Source organism: Somniosus microcephalus, chromosome 24 (genome assembly GCF_052327205.1).
Source record: "Somniosus microcephalus isolate GS21.2 chromosome 24, FLI_Smic_1.0, whole genome shotgun sequence".
NCBI lineage: Eukaryota > Metazoa > Chordata > Chondrichthyes > Squaliformes > Somniosidae > Somniosus > Somniosus microcephalus.
In genome coordinates, this window is record NC_141010.1 from 36,083,711 (window position 1) to 36,107,228 (window position 23,518).

The 23,518-nt window shown below is 47.6% G+C and overlaps 1 protein-coding gene across 2 annotated transcripts in view; it reads right to left on the reverse strand.

Annotated features, from left to right (window-relative positions):
- Positions 1–23,518, reverse strand: part of LOC147101234 (NGFI-A-binding protein 1-like) — a 72,427-nt gene that overhangs the window by 13,628 nt on the left and 35,281 nt on the right. The window contains exons 3-6 of one of the 2 annotated variants that reach the window (XM_085966500.1): positions 19,767–19,900; positions 14,797–14,917; positions 11,796–11,915; positions 9,786–9,963 (exon numbers count right to left, since the gene is read on the reverse strand). In XM_085966500.1, the coding sequence (XP_085822626.1) occupies positions 9,786–9,963; positions 11,796–11,915; positions 14,797–14,917; positions 19,767–19,900 (553 nt within the window). The remainder of the gene's footprint in view (positions 1–9,785; positions 9,964–11,795; positions 11,916–14,796; positions 14,918–19,766; positions 19,901–23,518) is intronic. The other variant, XM_085966501.1, reaches the window with a different exon arrangement.

A 23,518-nucleotide genomic window follows, 5' to 3' on the forward strand; every position in this document is an offset into this window, starting at 1 on the left:
CACCAGGGCCTTGCCCAAGTGGTCATTATTCATGTCTGAGCCGTGACACTCCGTGGTAAGTTTGATGAATGCACGCTCCCAGCACAGATCCCCAACTAGGCAGTACCTATTGGGCAATAGCAGGCCATCTGTGTTGCAATTTTCTACTGATTAAAAGGCACAGATGGAAAACTGCGGGGCCCACGCTTGCAATTTTCCCGATATTCCCTCCCGGCGGGCGAGGCTCCATGTCAGGAAAGCCCAGCCATATAATTTGCCATTCATTGCTCACTGGATATTCAACTGTGGAGGGCATCATAGACTAATCCTGTCTTCACCAGACATTCACACCTGTGCCACTTACCAGCAGGTCTTGCTGGATATCAGGAGCAGGAACAGGCACCGCTCTCTCCCTCTGAGCGACTGTCCCTCCCTAACCAGGGACACAGACAGTAGTGTCACCTCTAAGTTATTAGAACATCTCTTCCCCTAATCCTCCCACACAGCCTGAGGCTGAAATTCCAGGAAAGAATAAAAACTAGCAGCACCATGCCAACCCTGCAGGTTTTGTCGGAAAACGCTCCTGTGAAGCGCCATGGGAAGTTTTACTCTGTTCAAGGCGCTATATAAATGCAAGTTGTTGCTGTCCACCTCCTGTCAATCAATCATGAGACGGGGGTCAAGTGGGGGGGGGGGGGGTACTGACGCCAGGTTCATGATCCAGACCATCCCAGCTGGAGAAGGAGGCAATGCAGCGGGACCAACTAGTGCAGTGCTGAAAGACAATGGGACTAAGGTTTTTTTTGTCTGCCAACTTAAAACATGAAATCAATGTTAATAGAATGGGGAGGAAGAATGACCTCCTCGCCACCAGATGGCGCAATGCTAATGTTCCCACTGCCAACAGCCAGGTGACTTTGGACAGTGCAACAAGCATCGCATGGAGTCCTTGCAGCTTCTTGCTTCCCTCCCCTCCCCACGGCCTAAGAAATGCGACTTGTGTGGCCCCTCTCAGAAGCATGCACGGTTGAGTTAACCCAGTCAGGATTTAGCCCTTTGCCCGCCACCCACTCCAACTGAGGCAATCAGCAGCACTTGTGATCGGAATAAACTTAAAAGAAAAATGATTTTCTTCCGTAAAAAGGTTCTATTTTCCTCTCTGCTGTCTTCCTATATCACAAGTCACACCGGCCAAGAGGCCCCTATTGGTGTATAGCTCCCAGAGCAGTGCATGTGTCGCTCCATTAGGAGGCACAAGAGCAATGTGTGGCGCTGTCCCTGATTTTGTCTTCCTCTCGCAAGGAAATGGCCAGCTCGTGCTTAGTTGGGTTCAAGAACCACTCCAAAGACTCTGAACTAATAGTCTAATGTGACACTTCCGTGCGGTACCGAGGGAGTGCTGCACTGTCGGAGGTGCCGTCTTTCAGTTCAGAGATTAAACCGAGGCCCCGTCCGCCCTCTCATGTGGACGTAGATGTAAAAGATCCCTTGGTATAAATCAAGGAAGAGCAGGGCAGTTCTCCCGGTGTCCTGGCCAACATTTGTCCTTCAACCAACATCACTAAAAACAGATTATCTGGTCATTTATCTCAGTGTTGTCTGAGAGATCTTGGTTTGTGCAATTTGTCGGTGGAGTTTCCCCTCATTACGACAGTGACTACACTTGAAAAGTACATCAGTTACTTTGAAAGGCTTTCTACAAGGGCAAGTGCTTTCTTTTCTTCGTGCCTTCTGTGATGGTACAGGTGGGACTGTGTGAGACATTACAAGCCACAAGCTTGCTTCCTGTCAAACTGTGGTAGAGCACATTAGAGCTCCAGCACCCAGCTCCAGCACCCTGCTCCAGCACCCAGCCCCAGCACCAGCACCCTGCCCCAGCACCCAGCCCCAGCACCCTGCTCCAGCACCCAGCCCCAGCACCCTGCCCCAGCACCCAGCTCCAGCACCCAGCTCCAGCACCCAGCTCCAGCACCCTGCCCCAGCACCCAGCCCCAGCAACCAGCACCCAGCTCCAGCACCCTGCTCCAGCACCCAGCCCCAGCACCCTGCCCCAGCACCCCGATCCAGCACCCAGCACCCTGCCCCAGCACCCTGCCCCAGCACCCTGCCCCAGCACCCAGCACCCTGCCCTAAAACGCGGCCTCGTCGGAAGTATTCTGTTGCAGTGTTCGAAGAACTCAGGGTGGGGTCGAGCGATTAAATGGTTAATGTCATAAATCGCAACTTATACAAGGAAGTACTACTGAACGGCCAGCTGAGGGCGCCGCCCGAGGAGTATAAATACTCGGGCGTGGGCCCAACTTGGCCAGAGACAGTCTGGAAACAGGAAGCTAGTGACTACTAACTAGACCTCCATGTTTTGTTACAAGTCGATTAAAGCCTTGCTTTATGTACAACCTGTTGGAGGAAATTTTAAAATGGCACCGTAGTGCCTGCTGAAATTCTGGACATTCATTAACATTTTGCAGACACTGGCACAACAGGCAGCTGACTTGATCTGCTTACACCAAACGTGTGATGTCACTTGCACAGAACAGTAATATAATTAAGTTGTTTGCTAACGGTATAATAATATGATCAACTTGTTTTTGATAGAATGTGATTAAGGGTTGCTAAGCTATCGGATTGGCCAAAGTTAAAGAATGCTAAAGTGCCCGATTAGTCAAATGTAATATGGTATCTTTCCTGTTTTTAAATGGTATAAAAGGAGCACGGCTGCTATTGCAAAATTGAGAAGTTTGGCGATCACATCCATAAGGTGTTAGCGCTTCTCCCAGAACTCTGTAGTATAATAAATACTGTTCTCCTTTGATTGGTGTCCGTGTCCGGTTTATTTAAAGCAGAGAGTTAAGTTGGGTACGCGTCGACTTTGTATATCACTTAGGCACCAATTAATTCTATATCAATTTGGCGCTGCGAGCAGGGTGAGTGGAAATTACGGGGGACGCTCGACGGGGTGTCTCGGGTAATTAGTAACTCATCAAAAGAATCTTAGAGGACCGGACTACCAGAAAGGATACCAGTTTAGTATTTTAATTAAGTATAAGTTAAGGATTGTCTTTGTGAAGGATAAATGTGTAGTGTTGTTATGCTTAAATTTGTTATAGGATAAGATACGGTTGCCGGTGAGACACTGATCCCGTCTACCTAGAGACCGGACTCGTGGTGGTGAAAACACGCGATTCGTCTGAGAAACGCTCAGACTGTGATCCGTGGCCGTGAGTATATTTTCTCTCACAAATATGGGGAAGAAAGATAAAGAGGTCCAAAAAGGATCCGAGGGAAATCCTATGGAAGGTAAACAAGTTAAGAAGGGACCAGAAGGGACCCTGTCACACACCTTTATGACAAAAAGACAATCTACTATTAAGTGTATGCAGAAAGACGGGTGGGATATCACACAGTCTTTAGAATGCCAAAGAGTCTGGTGGAACTTCCAGACTAAAGATAAGACTAAGAAGGCAGGAGTAATGTTAGTACACCAGTTAAATGGTCTGCTAGAACAAGTAAATACAGTTAAAGAAAAGTGTAAGAGGACAGAGGAAGAAAACAAGTCTCTCAAGGAGAAAGTAAGTGACTTAAAACGAACACTTAAAGAAATGGAGGCAGGGAATAACATGTCGCTCCCGCCATATAGCAGCCTACGGCCCTCCGCCCCTACCGCCCCCTCGAATAATGAAAGTAGTGATGAGGATGAAATTAACGACATGGCTCCGGTAACAAGGGGAGGAACTACGGGAGATGGGGGCAACAACCCAAGAACAAAACATTATTATAAAACCTTCACTCCAGGAGAAAAACAACAGATAGTTGATGCCTTAGGGCCCCTAAAACCAAGAAGTAGAAATGCCCAGTTCTGGACTAAATTAGACCAGATGATACTAGCACATGACCTCCATCTCCGGGACGTACATATACTAGTCCGGGCAGCCTGTCCCACGGATAAATGGAGATTGGTACCCCAAGATAATGCATAGCCCAATCAGGACTATTTAGGGGGTCGATGGGTAAACCAACAACCCTTGTCAGCAACCCATGAACAACAAGAAGTAGCTCGTCAGGCTTTTAAAACTGCCATACAAACAGCCCTTGGAGATTCCCCGACCAATTGGGGTAGAATAACATCAGCTAAACAAAATAAGGGAGAGGGGGCTTCTGAATTCGGAGAAAGATTGTTCCTTATTTATGAGGAGAGCTCAGGAATAGCAGGAGATATGACGCGAGATGATCCAGGCTTTGTACAAGCATACAAAGATGGACTATCAGCTGGACACCAAGCGGTCCTTAAAACCAGGTTGGTTTCACACGAACGCTATGACGAGGTGGTTCGATGGGCAACTAGACTGGAAGGACAACTTAACCAACAGGACGCAAATAAATCCGTAAAACAAGAAAAGACAGGGGCAGTATCTACGTCAGACCAAGGCGCTAAACCAAAAAGAGGAACCTGCCATAATTGTGGCAAGGCAGGGCACTTTGCGAAGGAATGCAGAGAATCCAAAGGGAGAGTTAAAAAGACCTGTGGTTATTGTGGCAAACCAGGCCACTTTGAAGCCACATGCTTTAGCAAACACGGGAAACCCACCCCAGGACCTAGTAGAGAAACCATGAGCGACAAAGATTGGGAGGAATGGAAGCAGTGGCAAAAGTTTAAAGAACAGAAGTGAAGTCCTATGGCCCCCATTAAGGCCAAAAAGGAGGGACGCATTTACGTGTCTGCACTAGTAGGGGGCCGACAATGTGAAATGCTAGTGGACACAGGCGCCTCCGTATCTGTCACCGATCTCCCACTCCCGACAACTCACCAGTCAACATGGTTACGAGGGTTGAGCGGAAACCTAACCCAAGCCTTTTTAAGTACTACCCAATTGGTAGACGTAGGAAACATGTACTTGCTCATGAGATTCTATGTGCACAGGTCTCATGAGGGAACTATATTAGGAAATGATATTATGAAAGAGTATCAAGCTCTCATAGATTGTGGAAAAGGGAAAATAACCTGGCCCCGACCTGACGGCAGAAAAGAAAAACTAGCAAAAATAGCTAACAACCTGGGAACAGTGGGAATAGCCACTGTTACCACTAGGGATTGGAAAACAGAGAGAGGAATTTATGGACTAATTTGTGAAAATGTTCCCGGAGTATGGGCTCAGAATAAATTAGATACTGGAAAGGCTCATATAAAACCAATTAGTACTCCAGGACCGGAACATACCCCACATAAGCAATACCCAATAAAACCAGAAGCTAAAAAGGCTGTAAAAGAAATAGTAAAGGGTTTAGTAGAAAAAGGAATCTTGAGAGAAACAACAAGCACCACTAACTCACCTACCTGGCCGGTAGGAAAGCCGGACGGGAGCTTTAGGCTCACCATAGATTACACGGCTCTAAATAAAGTGACTCCGAAATTACACCCGATTGTTGCCAGTCCGGCTACAATCTTGAATGGATTGTCCCCGGAACATAAGATATTTACAGTATTGGATATAGCTAACGGATTCTGGTCCCTGCCTTTGGACCAGGAATCACAGGAAAAATTTGCCTTTACAGTGGACGGCTGCCAGTATACCTGGACCCGTTTACCGCAGGGGTTTCATAACAGCCCGGCTATATTTCACCGGGTGATGAGTAATACGTTGGCAACAATTCCCATCCCAGAGTCAAGCACAGTATTACAATATGTAGATGACGTATTAATTGCTTCGGACACGGAAGAGTCACACAAAGAGGCCCTTACCCTAATATTAGAAGGTTTAGAATCAGCCGGCTTAAAAATAAGCCCCAAGAAGGCACAAATAGGACAACCTCAGGTCCTATACTTGGGTCACTTGATCTCCCAAGGACTCGAGGAAATGCCCATAGACCGAAAAGATGCGGTGCAGAAAATGCCAAGACCCGTAACAGTAAGAAGAGTTAGAAAGGTCTTGGGATTATTTAATTACAGTAGAAATTTTATCCCAGGGTTTGCTAAATTGGCAGAACCCATACAGAGATTAGTCAAGGGAGGAAAACCCGCTCTTGAATCCATAGAATGGGGATCAGAACAAGAAGAAGCTTATGATCAGTTAAAGGCAGCTTTAATCTCAGCCCCAGGATTGGGACTCCCGGATATGTGCAAGGACTTTCACATCCATTGTAATAACGAGGGAGGATTTTATTCGGCAGTAGTAACCCAGACACATGGGGATAAACGCAGACCCATAGCATATTACTCAACCGCGGAAGGACCCGTGGTTGCAGGTTTATCTAGATGTATAGCCGCTTTGGACTGCGCAGCCTGGGCGGTGAAAATCAGTGAACCTATAGTAATGACAGGAAACATCATCTTACACACCAAGCATACCTTGGTGGAAATGCTTAACACAGGAAAACTAAGGTCTGTATCAAATTTACGAAGAACAAAATGGGAGGCAGTCCTCCTCCCACCTACACAAGCTCTAACCATTGTTAGAGACATTGGCGAAAATCCAGCTGAAGGAATATTAGGGGAAGGAGAACCCCATAATTGTGGAGATGTAGATATGAATCTAGAGGAAGACAAAATTAAGGACACTCCTCTGGAACAAGTCGACGAGGAGTTGTATGTCGACGGGTCAAGAAAATATGTAGAAGGTCTACCCCGGACAGGTTGGGCAGTAGTTAACCAACAACTGGAAACCCTAGAATCAGGAAGGATAGACGGAGGACTATCAGCCCAAGTGGCTGAGTTAGAAGCCCTCACAAGAGCTTTAGAGAGGTCTGAAGGAAAGGTAGTAAATATCTACACAGACAGTAGGTATGCCTTTGGGGTAGTACATGACTACATGACATCTTTGGGTAGAAGAGGGTTTATAACCACAGGAGGTAATCCCATCAAACACCAGGAGAGAATTAAAAGACTCCTGGAGGCAAGTGAAAAACCAAAGCAGGTAGCAATAATTAAAATTAAGGCACACCAGAAAGAACCAGATCAGAGTAGTCCAGAATGGCCACACCACCGGGGAAACCAAGCAGCAGATCAGGCAGCGCAAGACGCTTTAGAACAAACAATGATAGAAGCACCCATAGCCGCCTTATATAAAGAGGAAGATGAGGTGAGCTTAGCAGAGTTACACGAGGACTCCACGGATCAGGAAAAGAGTAAGTGGGAAGCACAGGGTGCCATCAAAGGAACGGATAAAGTATGGAGAAAGGAAGGTAAGGTTGTCGCCCCAGAATGTATACAACAGACGCTGTTGGAGATCAACCATGGGCTTGCCCACTCGGGCAAGGAAGCCATGATGGGGATTATTAGTAAGGAATGGTGGTGGAAGGGAATGGGACAAGACATAGCGAGGTATTGCCAAAGGTGCCTCACTTGTGCCCAACATAACCCGGGAAGACCCATCAAAATTAAGATGGGACACCAACCAAGGCCAAAGGGACCGTGGGAGCAATTGCAGATTGACTTCACGGGACCCCTTCCAAATTCTCGCGGGAAAACCTATTGTTTAGTAATAATTGATCAGTTTACCCGATGGGTGGAGGCATACCCTACTAGAAACTGCACTGCCCTGACGGTAGCCAGAATATTAGCTGAAGAAGTAATCCCTCGGTGGGGAGTGCCGGTGCAAATAGATTCGGACCAAGGAACACACTTTACTGGAAGTATAATGAAATTAACATGTCAGTTAATGGGAATTAAACAAAAATTCCACATACCCTACCACCCACAGAGCTCGGGGATGGTAGAGAGGATGAACAGAACGCTTAAAAATAGCCTAGCAAAGGCCATGGAAACATCGGGAAAAACATGGACAGAAGTCCTGCCCATCATTCTGATGAAGTTGCGTGCTACGGCAAACAGAACTACAGGATTAACCCCTTATGAACTAATGACAGGACGAGCGATGCAATTACCAGAAGGCATCATAACAGGTGGAGCCGATGTCGGCCCATTAAAGGATAAATTAAAACGATTTGTAAGGGAATTAAGTTCCCAACTTAAGGGAATGCGAAAAAACGTGAGAGATAATCAGGAAAAACAGGATGATGATCCCACCATAGCACCCCAGGTCCCTTCCACAGGGAGTAGGGTGATGCTTAAGGTCCTACCAGGAAAACCAGGGTTTGCACCGAAATGGAATGGGCCGTATGAAATTATAATTAGTGGAGACACCTGTGCCTGTCTGGACATAAGGGGAAAGGGCAAATGGAAACATTGGACTCAGTTGAAGTTATATAAAGGACATGAACGTGAATAATTACCCCCACTGTTCTGAATCTGTTCCACAGAAAAAAAAGGAGGGAGACCCCTTCGGCAATAACTGGAAGAAGAATATTGCATCAAAAACATGTATAAGTTACTGGGTATAGTTGCGTTGATACGTATTGTCACGGGAGATGCGGCGACAGAACCGCGTAGAAAACGGGGATTGCATGTAAATACGTTTTTATATATGTCATATATAAGTATGCCAAACGGAGTGGGATAGATGCTATTTGGGGTATGTAGTACCATATATACACCACATAAAGGAATTGAAAGACCACCACAAGCATAGTCGTACTAAAAGTGAACTTCCCACCTGGCAGGTGATACTAGGAGCTATGTTCCCCACGGCTGGAATAATGTTTACTTCTCAAGAAATATGGTTATTGGCAACCATAATTGAGGGAGTGGTTATTGGCAACCATAATTGAGGGAGTAGCCAATGACACGGCTGAATCCCTGAGAGAGATGAGTGCCGAAATGGTAGCCCTAAGAACTGTCGCCCTACAAAATAGAATGGCACTAGATTACCTACTAGCTGCACAGGGAGGTACATGTGCCATGATCGGAGCAGAATGCTGTACATACATCCCAGACAGTTCTGAAAATATTACCAACCTAGCGGACCATATTCAAAAACAAGTAGCTTTGCTCCATCAATCCAATATTGGAGGCAGATGGTTTGATTGGTTACTGGGAGGATCAGGCTGGGGTGCGTGGCTAGTGCAAATGATATTGATCATGGTTGTGATATGTATACTGCTGTGCTGTGCATTGAGTATCATTAAAATGTGCTGTCAAACTGCTGTGAAAGCTGTGCTGCCAGTAGCTTCTGTCAAAGAATACACCGACTTCCTGCCCAGAAATATGGGTGAAGAAGAAGAAACGTATGAAGACGTGGCCGGAACGGCCGGTTCTCACGAGACGAGTCAGTGGTTGTAAACCAACCCTGTGAAGAAACGAAGAACGATGGTCATCTGGGAGCAAGAGGATCGTGCTCCAGGACCAAAAGGAGGGCTGTTGGAGGAAATTTTAAAATGGCACCGTAGTGCCTGCTGAAATTCTGGACATTCATTAACATTTTGCAGACACTGGCACAACAGGCAGCTGACTTGATCTGCTTACACCAAACGTGTGATGTCACTTGCACAGAACAGTAATATAATTAAGTTGTTTGCTAACGGTATAATAATATGATCAACTTGTTTTTGATAGAATGTGATTAAGGGTTGCTAAGCTATCGGATTGGCCAAAGTTAAAGAATGCTAAAGTGCCCGATTAGTCAAATGTAATATGGTATCTTTCCTGTTTTTAAATGGTATAAAAGGAGCACGGCTGCTATTGCAAAATTGAGAAGTTTGGCGATCACATCCATAAGGTGTTAGCGCTTCTCCCAGAGCTCTGTAGTATAATAAATACTGTTCTCCTTTGATTGGTGTCCGTGTCCGGTTTATTTAAAGCAGAGAGTTAAGTTGGGTACGCGTCGACTTTGTATATCACTTAGTCCGCTCAGGCACCAATTAATTCTATATCAATTCAATTGCGTAGTGAGTCTTTATTACGTCAGTTAACTTACCGTCGCCGCTTCCTTCTGACATCCCGCCATCCTCCTCTTCCATGTGATGCATCCCGAGCAGGGACAGGCTGCGTGCCTTCGCCGAGAAATATTTATCGGAACGCTTCTGCTTCTTGATGAGGTCGTTCTGCTCCTGCATCAGGGAGAGCTGGTCTGTGGTGACCTTCTCTAGCTCCAGCTGTGAGAGAGAGAGATGGGGTGAAACAAAAATAACCAGGCTGAAGATAAGAGCATCTAAGCATACTGATGAGACCGAATCATGGAGGGGCGCTTATTATGGGTATGAGCCAAAGCAGTGCCACCAACAATGACAATGCTGAGGTCCTGGCCCATACTGCAGGGGCACCAGCAAGGTTTGAACAGTGGAAGGGAAGACTTGGGTGTTGAGAGATTTTATATTAACTAGTGTATCTCCTGTGATGTTGCCCATGGAAAGTCAGGGCCAAGCAGCGTTGCCTCGGTGATACTGTAGGTATCGATGTGGGGATCAGCAGCTTCTGGAGCTTAAGACGCGCCATTTAGTGGCAGAAGTGCGAAGCTGCAGGACTGACTGTGTGACGGGCAGTTTTATTACAGGGAAATCCTATCAAAACACCCCCTCGAAGCACGACAGAATGGTGCTGCCCAAATAAGGATTGCGTTGATATACATAAGCGTCAGCTTAGCGGTAAGCACCCTGACCGGGAACTCGAGCACGTAAAGTAATGCGGCACGACAGTACAGTACTGAGGCAGTGCCGCACTGTCGGAGGAGCCGTCTTTCATTAAACCGAATCCCCTTCTGCCCCCTTGGGTGAATGTAAAAGATCCCAGGGCGCTATTTGAAGAGGAGCTGGGGAATTCTCCATTTATCCCTCAACCAACATCATTAAAAAAAACGACACTGTGAAGTGCATAGGAATGTACTGAGGGTGTGGAAGGCGCTATATAAAGACAAGTTCTTTCTTTCTTTATATACATAACAAATATATTACAGATTAGTTTCCACGCTTAACGGATCTTAAGCAGGGCCACTGATGACAGTGAATAAATAAGTCAAATTCCATTGTTGTTCGATGGGATTCCAGGATTATTAGCTTTTTTTGAGGATCGAGTTCCTTGATTCCGTCCATTTTCCCATGAAAACTGTAAATCTGTGGCCTTGATCTTTACAATCACAGTAGGAGAAGGTTTCATTGGCGTGGTATGTGTAATGAAATTGTAAACCAGTTTATAGAGAAAGGGTTTGCTATTTTATGACACGTTTCGCTCGGGGAGAAACATTCCCCATTGGTGTGCGCTCCTGCTGCACAAGTATGAGTTGTCAATGAAAAGTTCTTCCCACAGACCCACAATGACTTTAGATATTTAGTTCTAGGCGGAGAAAAGAATGTTGGAGGGTGGGGGAGGGGCAGTGGCAATCAGCCAGGAGAGTCCCAAGGTTTCAGGGAATCACGGGAGCATAAAATTCCCAAGTATTGTGAAGTGACTCAGAAGCAAAGGACATTTTTGCTTCCGTTCCTCCACTTGTTTATGATCTATCTCTCTACCCTCCCCTCTCTGTACGTCACATCACCAAATGACAAAGTATTTTTTGGATCATCAGTCCATCAACCTCCAAACCACCGGTTGTCCCCAAAGGGTTTTGTGACACAACAGAAGCATTTTTAGAGCCATCTTTTGTTTCTTAACTTGTCCCATTACCATCTCCTTTTGCCTCGCACCATCACCCCTTTTGTCTCTTAATCTCTCCTGCCTTCCACCCTATCACAGACCTTCCCTTTTGTTCTTTCCTCCCCTCCCCTTTCCCTGCCCCTAGACTTGCTTAAAAACCTGTTCCATCTCCAACTTTTTCCAGTTCTGACGAAGGGTCACCGACCTGAAACGTTAACTCTGTTTCTCTCTCCATAGATGCTGCCTGACCTGCTGAGTATTTCCAGCGTTTTCTGTTTTTATTTCAGATTTCCAGCATCTGCAGTATTTTGCTTCTGTACAAGCATTTTTATTGCAGCGTCACAGGATAAAAGCTCACCTGAAGTTCATGGACCTCAGCCACATTATGGTTCAGCTCCTCGTGCATAATCTTGGATTTTAGGGTTTCCTGTTTCTGGTAAATGCCAGCCAGTATGGCCTGAATCTCCAGCAGCCGCTCCTGCAAGACAAAGACAAAAACACGTGAACTCCCCGTGGTACTTGGCAGCATGCAAGTCAACCTCTACCAGAGTGACTTTTTTTTTTGCCAAGCCTGTGCATGGACTTGTTGGTAACAGAGAGTCTGGTGGGCACATCTCCAAATGAATAACTTCCACAGATATTAATCAGTATCTAAGCCACATTTGCCCAGTGCTCATACAACCAATTTCATGTGAAGAATCACAAAGTAGAAGTCCCTGATGGTTCAGCTGGTAAAATGTGCAATTGAGCCCAACAGGCAATAAGGTGCCAGATTCAATCCCGTGTCTGTGCTGATGTAGCTGCTCTGAGCCAGGGTAGGGGAGCTACACTACAACTGGCTCCCACGTCCCCGATTGGGTTAGGGGAGAGGAGGGGGGACAAAGGAAAAACGGTCACGGTTCCTGCTCCTGATCATTAACCGGTGACACTCGCTGCAAAGTGCTTGGGTGGGGCTGGCGGGTGATGACGCGGTTGGGCTTGGTTGCCTCGGGCTTTCGCGCGAGGTACAAGAGAGCCGCAAGTGCCCAGAGAACAGCACCACAGTGCCTCGTAACCACCCAAATTGGCAAAATGGTGCTGAGTGGGAAGCCTGAAGAATCCGCACCGAAACAAAGAGAGAGGCAGTCAGCTCCAAGTGTTTTTTGTACATTTTTAAAAATGGGAGGGCAAGCTGATGAAGCTGTAAAAGAAGCATTAGGATCCTAGGACACAAAATACAAAGAGGTAATGCTAAACCCATACAAATCATTGATTAGACTGCAGTTACAATCTAGTGTCCAGTTTGGGTGTTGTATTTAAGAAGGATGCAAAGGCCATTCAGAGGGTACTGAAGAGATTTACTTGGATGATACTAGAGATGAGAGGCTTTAGTTATGAGGAGAGACTAGAGAAACCAGCACGGTGGCATAGTGGTTAGCACTGTTGCCTCACAGCGCCAGAGACCCGGGTTCGAATCCGGCCTCGGGTGACTGTCTGTGTGGAGTTTGCACATTCTCCCCGTGTTTGCGTGGGTTTCCTCCGGGTGCTCCGGTTTCCTCCCACAGTCCAAAGATGTGCGGGTTAGGTTGATTGGCTGTGGTAAATTGACCCTTAGTGTTAGGGGGATTAAATACGTGGGGTTACGGGGATCGGGTGGGATATGTGTTGGTGTAGGCTCGATGGGCCGAAATGGCCTCTATCTGTGCTGTGGGGTTTCTGTGATTCTGTGAAACCGTGTCTCCTTTCACTAGAACAGAGAAGGTTAAGAGGAGATTTAACAACAATATTTAAAATTATGAGGGGTTTTGATAAGGTAAATAAGGAAAAATTATTTTCACTGATCGTTGAAATGAGGGCATAAATTAAAGATCATCGCCAAAATACGAAGAGGTTAGAAGTGCTGCACTGTCGGAGGTGACATCTTTGGGATGAGATGTTAAACCGAGGCCCCGTCTGACTGATCAGGTGTATGTAAAAGGTTCTCCCGGTGCCCTGGCCAATATTTACCCCTCAACCAATACCACCAAAACAGATGAACTTGTTACTTACCTTATTTGCTGTTCGTGGGATCTTGCTGTGTGCAAATCGGCTGCCAGATTTGCCTGTGAAACAACAGCGGCAGCACTTCAAAAAGTAAAAGCTTTTTGTGGGACCTTGCTGTGCGCAAATTGACCGCTGCGTTTGCTACATTATAACAGTGACTACACTTCAAAAAAAGTACTTCATTGGCTTTGAAGTGCTTTGGGACCTCCTGAGGATGTCAAAGGTGCCATATAAATGCAAGTTCTTTGTTTTTTGCATGCAGTGTGGGGTCTGTACAAATACAAGAGCTGGGGGATTATGCTTTAACTGTATAAAACACTAGTTAGGCCTCAGCTAGAGTACTGCGTGCCACATTATAGGAAAGATGTGATTGCACTAGAGAGGGTACAGAGGAGAGTAGAGAATCTTAGCTCTGAGGAAAGACTGGATAGGCTGGGTTTGTTTTCCTTGGAACAGAGGAGGCTGAGGGGAGACCTTATTGAGGTGTATAAAATTATGAGGGGCCTAGATTGGTGGAAGGTTTAGAGGGGATTTGAGGGGAAACTTCTTCACCCAGAGGGTTGTGGGGGTCTGGAACTCACTGCCTGAAAGGGTGGTAGAGGCAGAAACCCTAACCACATTTAAAAAGTACTTGGATGTGCTCTTGGGATGCTCTAACCTGCAGGGCTACGGACCAAGAGCTGGGAAGTGGGATTAGGCTGGATAGCTCTTTGTTGGCCGGCGCGGACACAATGGGCCGAAATGGCCTCCTTCCGTGCTGTAACTTTCTATGATTCTAAATACCATGGTGGGGGCGGGGTATCTAAAAGAGTAAGCAAATATCTGGCCGCTAAACTGAGATGTAAGATGTCTTCAGGTGCAATGAATGTTACATACAAAACACGTTCCAGCGTAATTCCTGCTGCTTTCAGCATCTACCTACACTCGTGACAGTGAGTTCCAAGGACACAGCTAATATCAAGAGCCAGACACACTCATTTCTCATCACCTTGGACTGAACACTCCTCCGACTGTCCCAGGATTTCGAGGATTCTCCTGCGTGTCTCACGCTGGATCAATTCCCCCTCCCACCGCAGTTGGTGGCAACGGGGGTGAAATTGGTCTTCGGCGAAAGTGCAAAACGAGCGCATGAATCAAGTGCGAGCCGGCAAGCTACAAGCGCAAGGAGGGCATCACAGCCCAGCTCGATCCTGTTCCCACCCAGCATCTACCCACATGGACTATTCCAGCGGGGGGTGGGGGGGTCACTGGACAGTGACCAGGGGTTGAATGATCCCCTGTTGCCCCAGGGACACCAAGGCCTACACTCGGAATTAAAACAGCAAACCAACACTCACCTGTCGCTTCAGTTTCATCAATTCTGCTTGCACCGTCCGAGTGTGAACTTCATCACGCAGATATTGCCCATTGGGATCCAACCGTGGCCTTTTAGGCATTGGTGCATCTATAAACTTGGATCTAAAAAAATATTAAAGATGATCCTAATCACTTTGGAAAGGATCAAACAGTAACTTCCTTGTTCAGGATCCAATAGGGTTGCCAACTCTGGTTGAATGTATTCATGGAGGTTTCATCCCATGACCGCCTGCCTCCAACTGCCCCGCCCCCACGCTCCCACCATTGGTCACCCAACACGTCCAACCACGCCAATTAGAAAGCGACCAGACTCTTCATTACCCAAATGGATGATTCTTGCCTGTCAGGCAAATAGCCTTTATTCCCCCATTTCATTTTCTTTGAACAGAGGTGTTCAAAGAAAATGAAAAAAACACAATTTATTTTAACTATGATTTTTCTCCCAAGTCGCTGGCGGCAATGTCCTAGAGATTAACTTCCAATTCCTGGAGACTCCAGGCCAAACCTGGAGGGCTGGCGACCCTGGGATCCACCTCGTCACATATTCAGATAACGTTACAAATTTACTGATAGCTACTAATTCTTTCTAAGAAGCCAAGAGTTGGAGATAGAATAACTTATAGGAAGTGGTTTCACCGAGCCTGCACCCTCTTTATGTTTGACTTTTGCCAGAAACGGCACAACTACCTTCATTGGCAAGCACTAGCTTGGCTAAGCACTCTCGCCACCGGGTCAGGATGTTGTGGGACTTGAGCACATATTCTAGGCTGGCCCTTCAATGCAGTACTAAGGGAGTGCTGCATTATCGGAGCTGCCATCCCTTGGATGAGATGTTAAAGCAAAGAAAGAAGAAACAAAGAAAGAACTTGTTTTTATATAGCGTCTTTCACAACCTCAGGATGTCCCAAAGCAGTTTAGAGCCAATTAAGTACTTTTTTTTGAAGTGTAGTCACTGTTGTAATGTAGGAAATGCAGTGGCCAATTTGCACACAGCAAGGTCCCACAAAAGACAATGGGATAATGGCCAGATCGTCTGTTTTAGTGATATTGGTTGAGGGATAAATGATGGCCAGGACACCAGGCTCTTCAAATGCCATGGGATTTTTTTACATCCACCTGAGAGGTCAGGCTGGGGCTTCGGTTTAATGTTTCATCATAAAGAATGCACCTCCAACAGTGCGGCACTCTTCAGTACTGTCAGCCTAGATTACGTGCTCAAGTCTCTGGAGTGGGGCTTGAACCCACGATCTTCTGACTCAGAGGCAAGAGTATCCTACCACTGAGCCAAGACTGACACAGAGTGCGAACAGGTTAAAATTGAAAACATTTACTTCAGTCTTATTCTCACCATCATTTCTGAAGGCACTGACTCTCGCTGGGTCCACTGATATAGACATCAGCTGCCCTTGGATACCTCACTCAACTGCCCAATCTTCATGTATGAGAATAGACAGTGAGCATCAGCAGGGTATTCGACTGTGCTGATAAACCAAAGGCCGTGTCTTCCTGTTCAGGTGGAGAGCAAAAGATCCCATGGCACTAATCTGGGATCTGTGGGACCTTGCTGTGCACAAATTGGCTGCAGTGCTCATCTACATAACAACAGTGACAACATTTCAGAAGTAATTCACTGGCTGTGAAGCACTTTAGGATGTCCTGAGGATGTGAAAGGAGTTATATAAATGCAAAAACATTTTTTATATGCTTTAGCGCTTATCAGACGCAACCGGTGTCACTAAAACGACGGCGGTTTTCAACCACACCACAGACCGCAGCGGCAGTGCTGTCTCAGCCTCCCATTTAAACGCCAATAACATGCCACCATATGCAGCCAAAGCTCAGAGCCGCCGGCGGGCTGAGCAATGGACTGCTGTCACCCAACAGTGACAGGCGGCAAAATAGTTTCCCCACTGCTGGCCTGGACAGTGTACAGACTTTGCTCAGCCATTGGCACGGGTATTGTGACTGAAGTAAATCCTCAGAACTGCCCATGAATCAGTTGCTGTAGAGAATGCCCAGGAATATGTACGGGGCAGTGTCTGCCTCAGTGGGGCAGGAGAACAGGCTTCCGAGAGCAGCTAGCCAATAAAAATGGGTGGCCCTGATGGCCTAGCAAGTTTGAATCAATATTATTTCTCAATCGAATAAGCGCCGACCAAAGAATTTTCTGCGGGAAAAGAGCTGCAATTTCAAAACCAAAAAAGGAACAGATTCAAAACGACTCCATTTTATTTGGACTGATCGATTTGTTGCTCTCCTCTCCAGTCCTGGGCAGAGTGAGTTATGGGAGAGGACAGTTTCACGGGGTGGCAGTGATACTCCAAACCCTCATCCAAATGTTCGTGCACTGTGTGGAGCAGGGAGAGTTACGAGACAAATTTCCACTTGCCCAACAGGAGCACAAATCGGAAATCGTGCATGGGCAGTCTGGGATTTTACGCCCGTTAATTTTAATGGACTAAAAATCATGGGGTGGGTGGGGTGGGTCAGTGTGCGACATTCCAGAGAGCACTCCCCGTGGGCAACGCTCAACACTGGGAGCGCGCAGTTGGAAAACTTACCTTTTTGCGGCAGAAGGTTCCTTGAGCACGGGGGACATTACACCCTGACATCCGCACGTCCCGCAGGAGCAGGAACCTGACCTTTTCTTTCCACCCCCCCCCCCCCCTTTCCTTAGCCCAGAGAAATGCCCACTTCTGCCCAGGTGAGATCAGCTAATGCAACACCGACCAGGGCTGGTACCTGGTCTGTATGGCTCAGTATCATCCCGACTTATGGGCATATGGGATACTTGCCTTCATTAGCCGAGGCATAGAATATAAGAGCAGGGAGGTTATGATGGAGCCGTATAAAACGCTGGTTAGGCCACAGCTGGAATACTGTGTGCAGTTCTGGTCGCCACACTATAGGAAGGATGTGATTGCTTTGGAGAGGGTGCAGAGGAGATTCACCAGGATGTTACCTGGCCTGGAGCGCTTCAGCTATGAAGAAAGACTGGACAGGCTGGGGTTGTTTTCCTTGGAGCAGAGAAGGCTGAGGGGGGACCTGATTGAGGTGTACAAAATTATATGGGGCATAGATAGGGTAGATAGAAAGGAACTTTTTCCCTTAGTAGAGGGGTCAATAACAAGGGGGCATAGATTCAAGGTAAGGGGCAGGAGGTTTAGAGGGGATTTGAGGAAGAACTTTTTCACCCAGAGGGTGGTTGGAATCTGGAACTCACTGCCTGAAAGGGTGGTAGAGGCAGGAACCCTCACAACATTCAAGAAGCATTTGGATGAGCACTTGAAATGCCATAGCATACAACGCTATGGACCAAATGTTGGAAAATGGGATTAGATTAGACAGGGCCTGATGGCCGGCACGGACGCGATGGGCCGAAGGGCCTCTTTCCGTGCTGTATAACTCTATGGCCTAGAAATTGGGTTGGGGCGCCAAAGTGACGCAAAAGTCGCCTGAGTGCAGGATTTAGCGCAGCGTTCGAGGCTTTAGCGATCGTCAGATATTCAGTTCCATTGCTCCTAGAGGGAGGCGGGGCGAGGCTCGAGGCGCTCCGCGTCCCTCTTAGGGCACTGAAACTGAATATCGCAGCGCAACGTGCCGCAGCGCCATACGCTGCGGCACGGCACGCTGCGGTACTGCAGGCCTTCCTCCCATTGTTAAGGGGGAGGGGCCTGCAACAGCGCGATCCCCGCTCGCGAGTGCCGGCAAACGAGCCCGGCACCAAGGAGAAGTGTCGGGCTCTCGGGAAACAGTCGGCAATGCCGCGGTGGTGGGGGGGGGGGGGTGGCGGGGGTGGGACCAGGAGGCCGGGGACGGAGGTGCTGGCAGGCGGCCGCCAAAAAAGGCGGCCGCCCCGCACCTCCACCTTAACTTGCGCCGCTGCCGGCACAGTAAGGCCCCGTGAACCGGGCGCGGGTAGCGAACGGCGCAACTGCGCCGTTCGCTACCAAATATCGCGAGCGGGGCGTGAATGGGGCGCTGCGCACACCGATGATGTCATCGGTGTCGGCGCAGCGCAAATGGCTAACGCCACCATTAGCGCCCCTGCTGAATATCGCGGGAGGCGCAGCCAGTGGCGCTGCAGCCACTGACTGCCTCTTTAGGCGCTAACAGGTGGCGCTACTCACCCAATTTCTCCCCCTATGACTCTATGACTTGGGACAGATATTGCCTACCGTTCCTTCATGGGCGTTGAGTCAAAATCTTGAAACTCCCCACCTAACAGCGCTGTGGGAGCACCTTCACCACACGGACTGCAGCGGTTCAAGAAGGCGGCTCACCGCCACCTTCTCACGTGCCACCAGGGATGGGCAATAAATGTTGGCTTTACCAGCGACGCCCACATCCCCAGAACAAATTTTTAAAAGTATCATGTCAATCTATTTACAGTAAACTCTTGTTTAAACGGCACCTAATCAACCGAAATTCTTTAATAACCGGCAAAATAGAAAACCGGTAATCCTGCCGAATCCATCCATTTTTCGTTTTTCCGAGTCCGAGTTTCCCGCGGTGGCTGAGTTAGTCACTGTTTTATTTGTGTTAAAAATTGCCTACCTCTGTGTTATCCGGAATTTTTAATCAACCGGCACCATCCCGGTCCTGTCGGTGCGGGATACGAAAGAGTTTACTGTGCACTGTAGCTTTGCCTATATATTCTATACCAATAGTTCTGTTTGGTTACATTGTGATATATTTATATTGATTCTGGTCTTTGTTTCTTAAATCTTTACATCAGAAAAGGGTTTCTTGCTGCGGTCCAGTTGTTTGGTAAATTTAATCCCGGATATATTGGAGATGTTGCCACAAACACAGATTCTGGTACAGTACTGTAGTGTCCAGTCCATTCAGGGCTGACCACAAACAGAGTTGTTTCAATAGTTAGCCCTGGTAATGTCAGGTTCTGTGGTTTGTGACTGGGGGCCTGACTGGGTTAAACCACCTTCCCTACCTGGAATACCTGTGACTGTATTTGTACCCGGAGTCTCGGACCACTTGTCGAGCGAGTGGGAAAAGCTCATCGCGCCTGGCCAGCAGAGTGCTGTCGATTATGCAGAGCTGGGCAGCCGCTTCGTTAACCATTACCTGTCGAGAAAACAAAAAATGAAACATTTAAAATCGGGGTTTTAGAAGAATGAGAGGGGGATCTCTTTGAAACGTATAAAATTCTGACAGGGCTAGACAGACTGGATGCAGGGAGGATGTTTCCCCTGGCTGGGGGTACTAGAACGAGGGGTCACAGTCTCAGGATACGGGGTAGGACATTTAGGACTGAGATGAGGAGAAATTTCTTCACTCAGAGGGTGGAATTCTCTACCACAGAAGACTGTGGAGGCCAAGTCACTGAATATATTTAAGAAGGAGATAGATAGATTTCTGGACACAAAAGGCATCATGAGGTATGAGGAGAGAGCGGGAATATGGTATTGAGATAGAGGATCAGCCATGATTATATTGAATGGCGGAGCAGGCTCGAAGGGCTGAATGGCCAACTCCTGCTCCTATTTTTCTATGTTTCTATGTCAATACTTGAGCTGTGGAGGACTACAGTGATACAATAAATCAACGGCACACCAACGCATCATTACGCGCTGTGGGGTCCGACATTGGTTATCTCCCAGGATTCCCATCCAGCCCGTGCCATCAGGGAGAAGCTCGGTGTAAAGAGCTGGTGCCTTTTCACAGAGAGGAACACACTTTTTGACAGGTCAAGGCGCCTGCCGTATTTTCTCTCCCCCTTTATTTCCCACTCCCTTTAAAGAGACTGGGATACTTGGCTTTGTGCGCTAATGTAAAACGGGTGACAGCAAGTCGGCAGCCATTGACTTCAATGGAAATAGAAATCAAGAGAGATGTAAAACGGGTTCCTGACTCGCTATGGTCCGTTTTACACTACCACACAAAGTCCAGATCTACCCCTCGGACTCTTGCTGGGGTCGAATTCCATTGGCACTGACTGCTCTCCGATACCTCACTGAAGTGGCGAGTCTTCATGTACCAGCCTAGGAAATGAAAGTTAGCTGATCATTTCCCTCATTAAAATTACTCTTTGGCTGTTACAGTGCGATTTTTCATATTCTGTTTTTTTGGTGTTTTTTCCCTTTTAGTCTGTGATCTAAAAGCTTCATCACAGCCTCGACACAACTGGCTGAAGGCCCAGAGACAAAGGCCCCGATCTTGACAGGGGTGGGCTGCGTCAGCAGGGGTGGGGGGAGGGTGGGGGTTGGTGGTGGAGTCTCGGTCAGGAAAGCTGGAAGTCCGGGTTACTCCACAGTGTGCGTAGCTTTTTTTCCTGTTGGTTCCCAGCCCGGAAGTCAGCCTGATTGACAGGCTTGGGCTTCCAGTCGAGCGGGGAACACTCCAGAGTAGGCCGCAGGAGCAGGTAGGGAGCCTGCAGCTGCTACTGGGAGCATGGGAGGGGTACAATCCCCGACCCCAGGGGGGTGGGGAGGAGTCTTTGTATGGCGGGTGTCTGATGGGGAGGAGGGAGCTTGGGGGGCCAGGGGGAAGCATCCCTGTTCCTCCTGGGCCACATGCAGTGCTGTGAAGGCACTTACTTTCTCCCCGAAGCTGCTCTCACCTCCTTCCAGCTGCCGGGTTTCCAGAGGCCTAGGAAACCCAGCCGGCCACTGTTAATCCTGCAAAGCAGGTTAAATCAGAGGCTGCCAGCCTCATTAAAATATTTAAATGGCCAACCCACATCCTGGGAGCGGGTTGGCTGCCCGCCCCTTGTCCCGCCTCTGTTAAACCCGGAAATGGGCGGGTTGGGGTTGGGTTTGAAATTTTTTAAAGTTTTAACATCTCACTTGACCCCAACCCACCCATTTTTGGAGGTTAAGATTCAGCCCAAAATGTCCACAATTTTATGGAGTTAAACACAGTCATAAGCCAACTGTCTTTCAGTCACACCTGTAATGACTGCCTAAAAATCAGATTCAGAAATAAATATTACTCAGAGCTTGTTGTGCTAAGGCACGTAGGTCTGTGGTTTATGGTTTTCAAGTTTGGCTGCCACTCTGGGAGTAACCTGTGATTTTCACAACACATCTGACAGTAAAAGATTCACTGTTTACTCCCAGTCACCCAATATTCACATTTTTAACAGATGCCAGCTGTGGTTCAGTGGGTAGCACTCTCTCGCCTCCGAGTCAGAAGGTTGTGGGTTCAATCCCCACTCCAGAGACTTGAGCACAAAAAGCTAGGCTGACACTCCAATGGAGTGCTGAGGGAGTGCTGCACAGTCAGAGGTGCCGTCGTTTGGATGAGATGCTGAACCGAGGTTCCGTCTGCCATCGTAGGTGGACGTAAAAGATTCCAAGGCATTATTTTGAAGAAGAGCAGGGGAGATATTTATCCATCAACCAACACCACTAAAGAAAGTTGAATCTCATCGCTGTTTGATGTGCGGAAGTTGGCCGCCACCTTCCCTGCATTACAAGAGTGACCACATTTCAATAATACAGGAAACTCTTTTTTATCCGGCACCGACGGGACCAGCGTGGTGCCAGTTTATCAAAAAGTCCGGATTACAGAGAGGTATAATAAAAGATATGAGAACCCCGTACACAGCAACAGATCCAGGCTTCCCTGTTGCTTAGCAACAGGTGCAGGAACCCTGGCCAAGATCCAGGCGTCCCTGTTGCTTAGCAACAGGTGCAGGAACCCTGGTTACACAGCCACAGATCCAGGAACGGCCACTAATATGAAGTAAGACTTACCTGAACCTACTCCTGAATTTTGCCGGTTAACAGAGATTTAGGTGCCGGTAAATCGAGAGTTTCCTGTAATTCAATTTGGCTACAAGGCGCATTGGGACGGCCTGAGGTTGTGAAAGGCGCTATATAAATGCAAGTTCATTCTTTCTTTTCAGTGCTGTGCTGTTGGTGGCAGGTACTCAGTACTTCCACTACTAATGGCGCACTAACAATATAAAGAATGTGTTTTTTTACACTTCCAGTAACATCTAAGACGCGGGTTTTGCTGGAGCTGGAGAAAGAGTAGGGTCCTCTCCCGCTGACCCTCTAGGGGTCCATTGGGACTGACGCAGGCTGGTAAAGCAAACCTGGGAGAGCTGCACTCGGAAGCCGCGGGTCTCCCCGTGGGTGCTGCTGCCCTAATGATGTGGTAGCACGTAAGTGTCTTTAAAGTGTACTTAGATATTGGGCTCTGTTGGTGAATTGCCAGCAGCATCAATCCTGATCCTGTACCTTTACTCTGCGTCTGTTCTTGTCAGTATTTCCTGGCACTTCTCTGGCTTTTGGTTATAAAAATGAAAGGAAAGTGGTTGTAGCGGAGTCTATCTTTAAAACAAAATTAATCAAGCTCCCTCGATGGCACATCTGGTGAACACACTGCCCAGGGTAGAATAGAAACATAGAAAAATAGGAGCAGGAGTCGGCCATTCAGCCCTTCGAGCCTGCTCCGCCATTCAATATAACCATGGCTGATCCTCTATCTCAATACCATATTCCCGCTCTCTCCCCATACCCCTTGATGCCTTTTGTGTCTAGAAATCTATCTATCTCCTTCTTAAATATATTCAGTGACTTGGCCTCCACAGCCTTTTGTGGTAGAGAATTCCACAGGTTCACCACCCTCTGAGTGAAGAAATTTCTCCTCATCTCAGTCTTAAATGTCCTACCCCATATCCTGAGACTGTGACCCCCTCATTCTAGACCCCCCAGCCAGAGGAACATTCTCCCT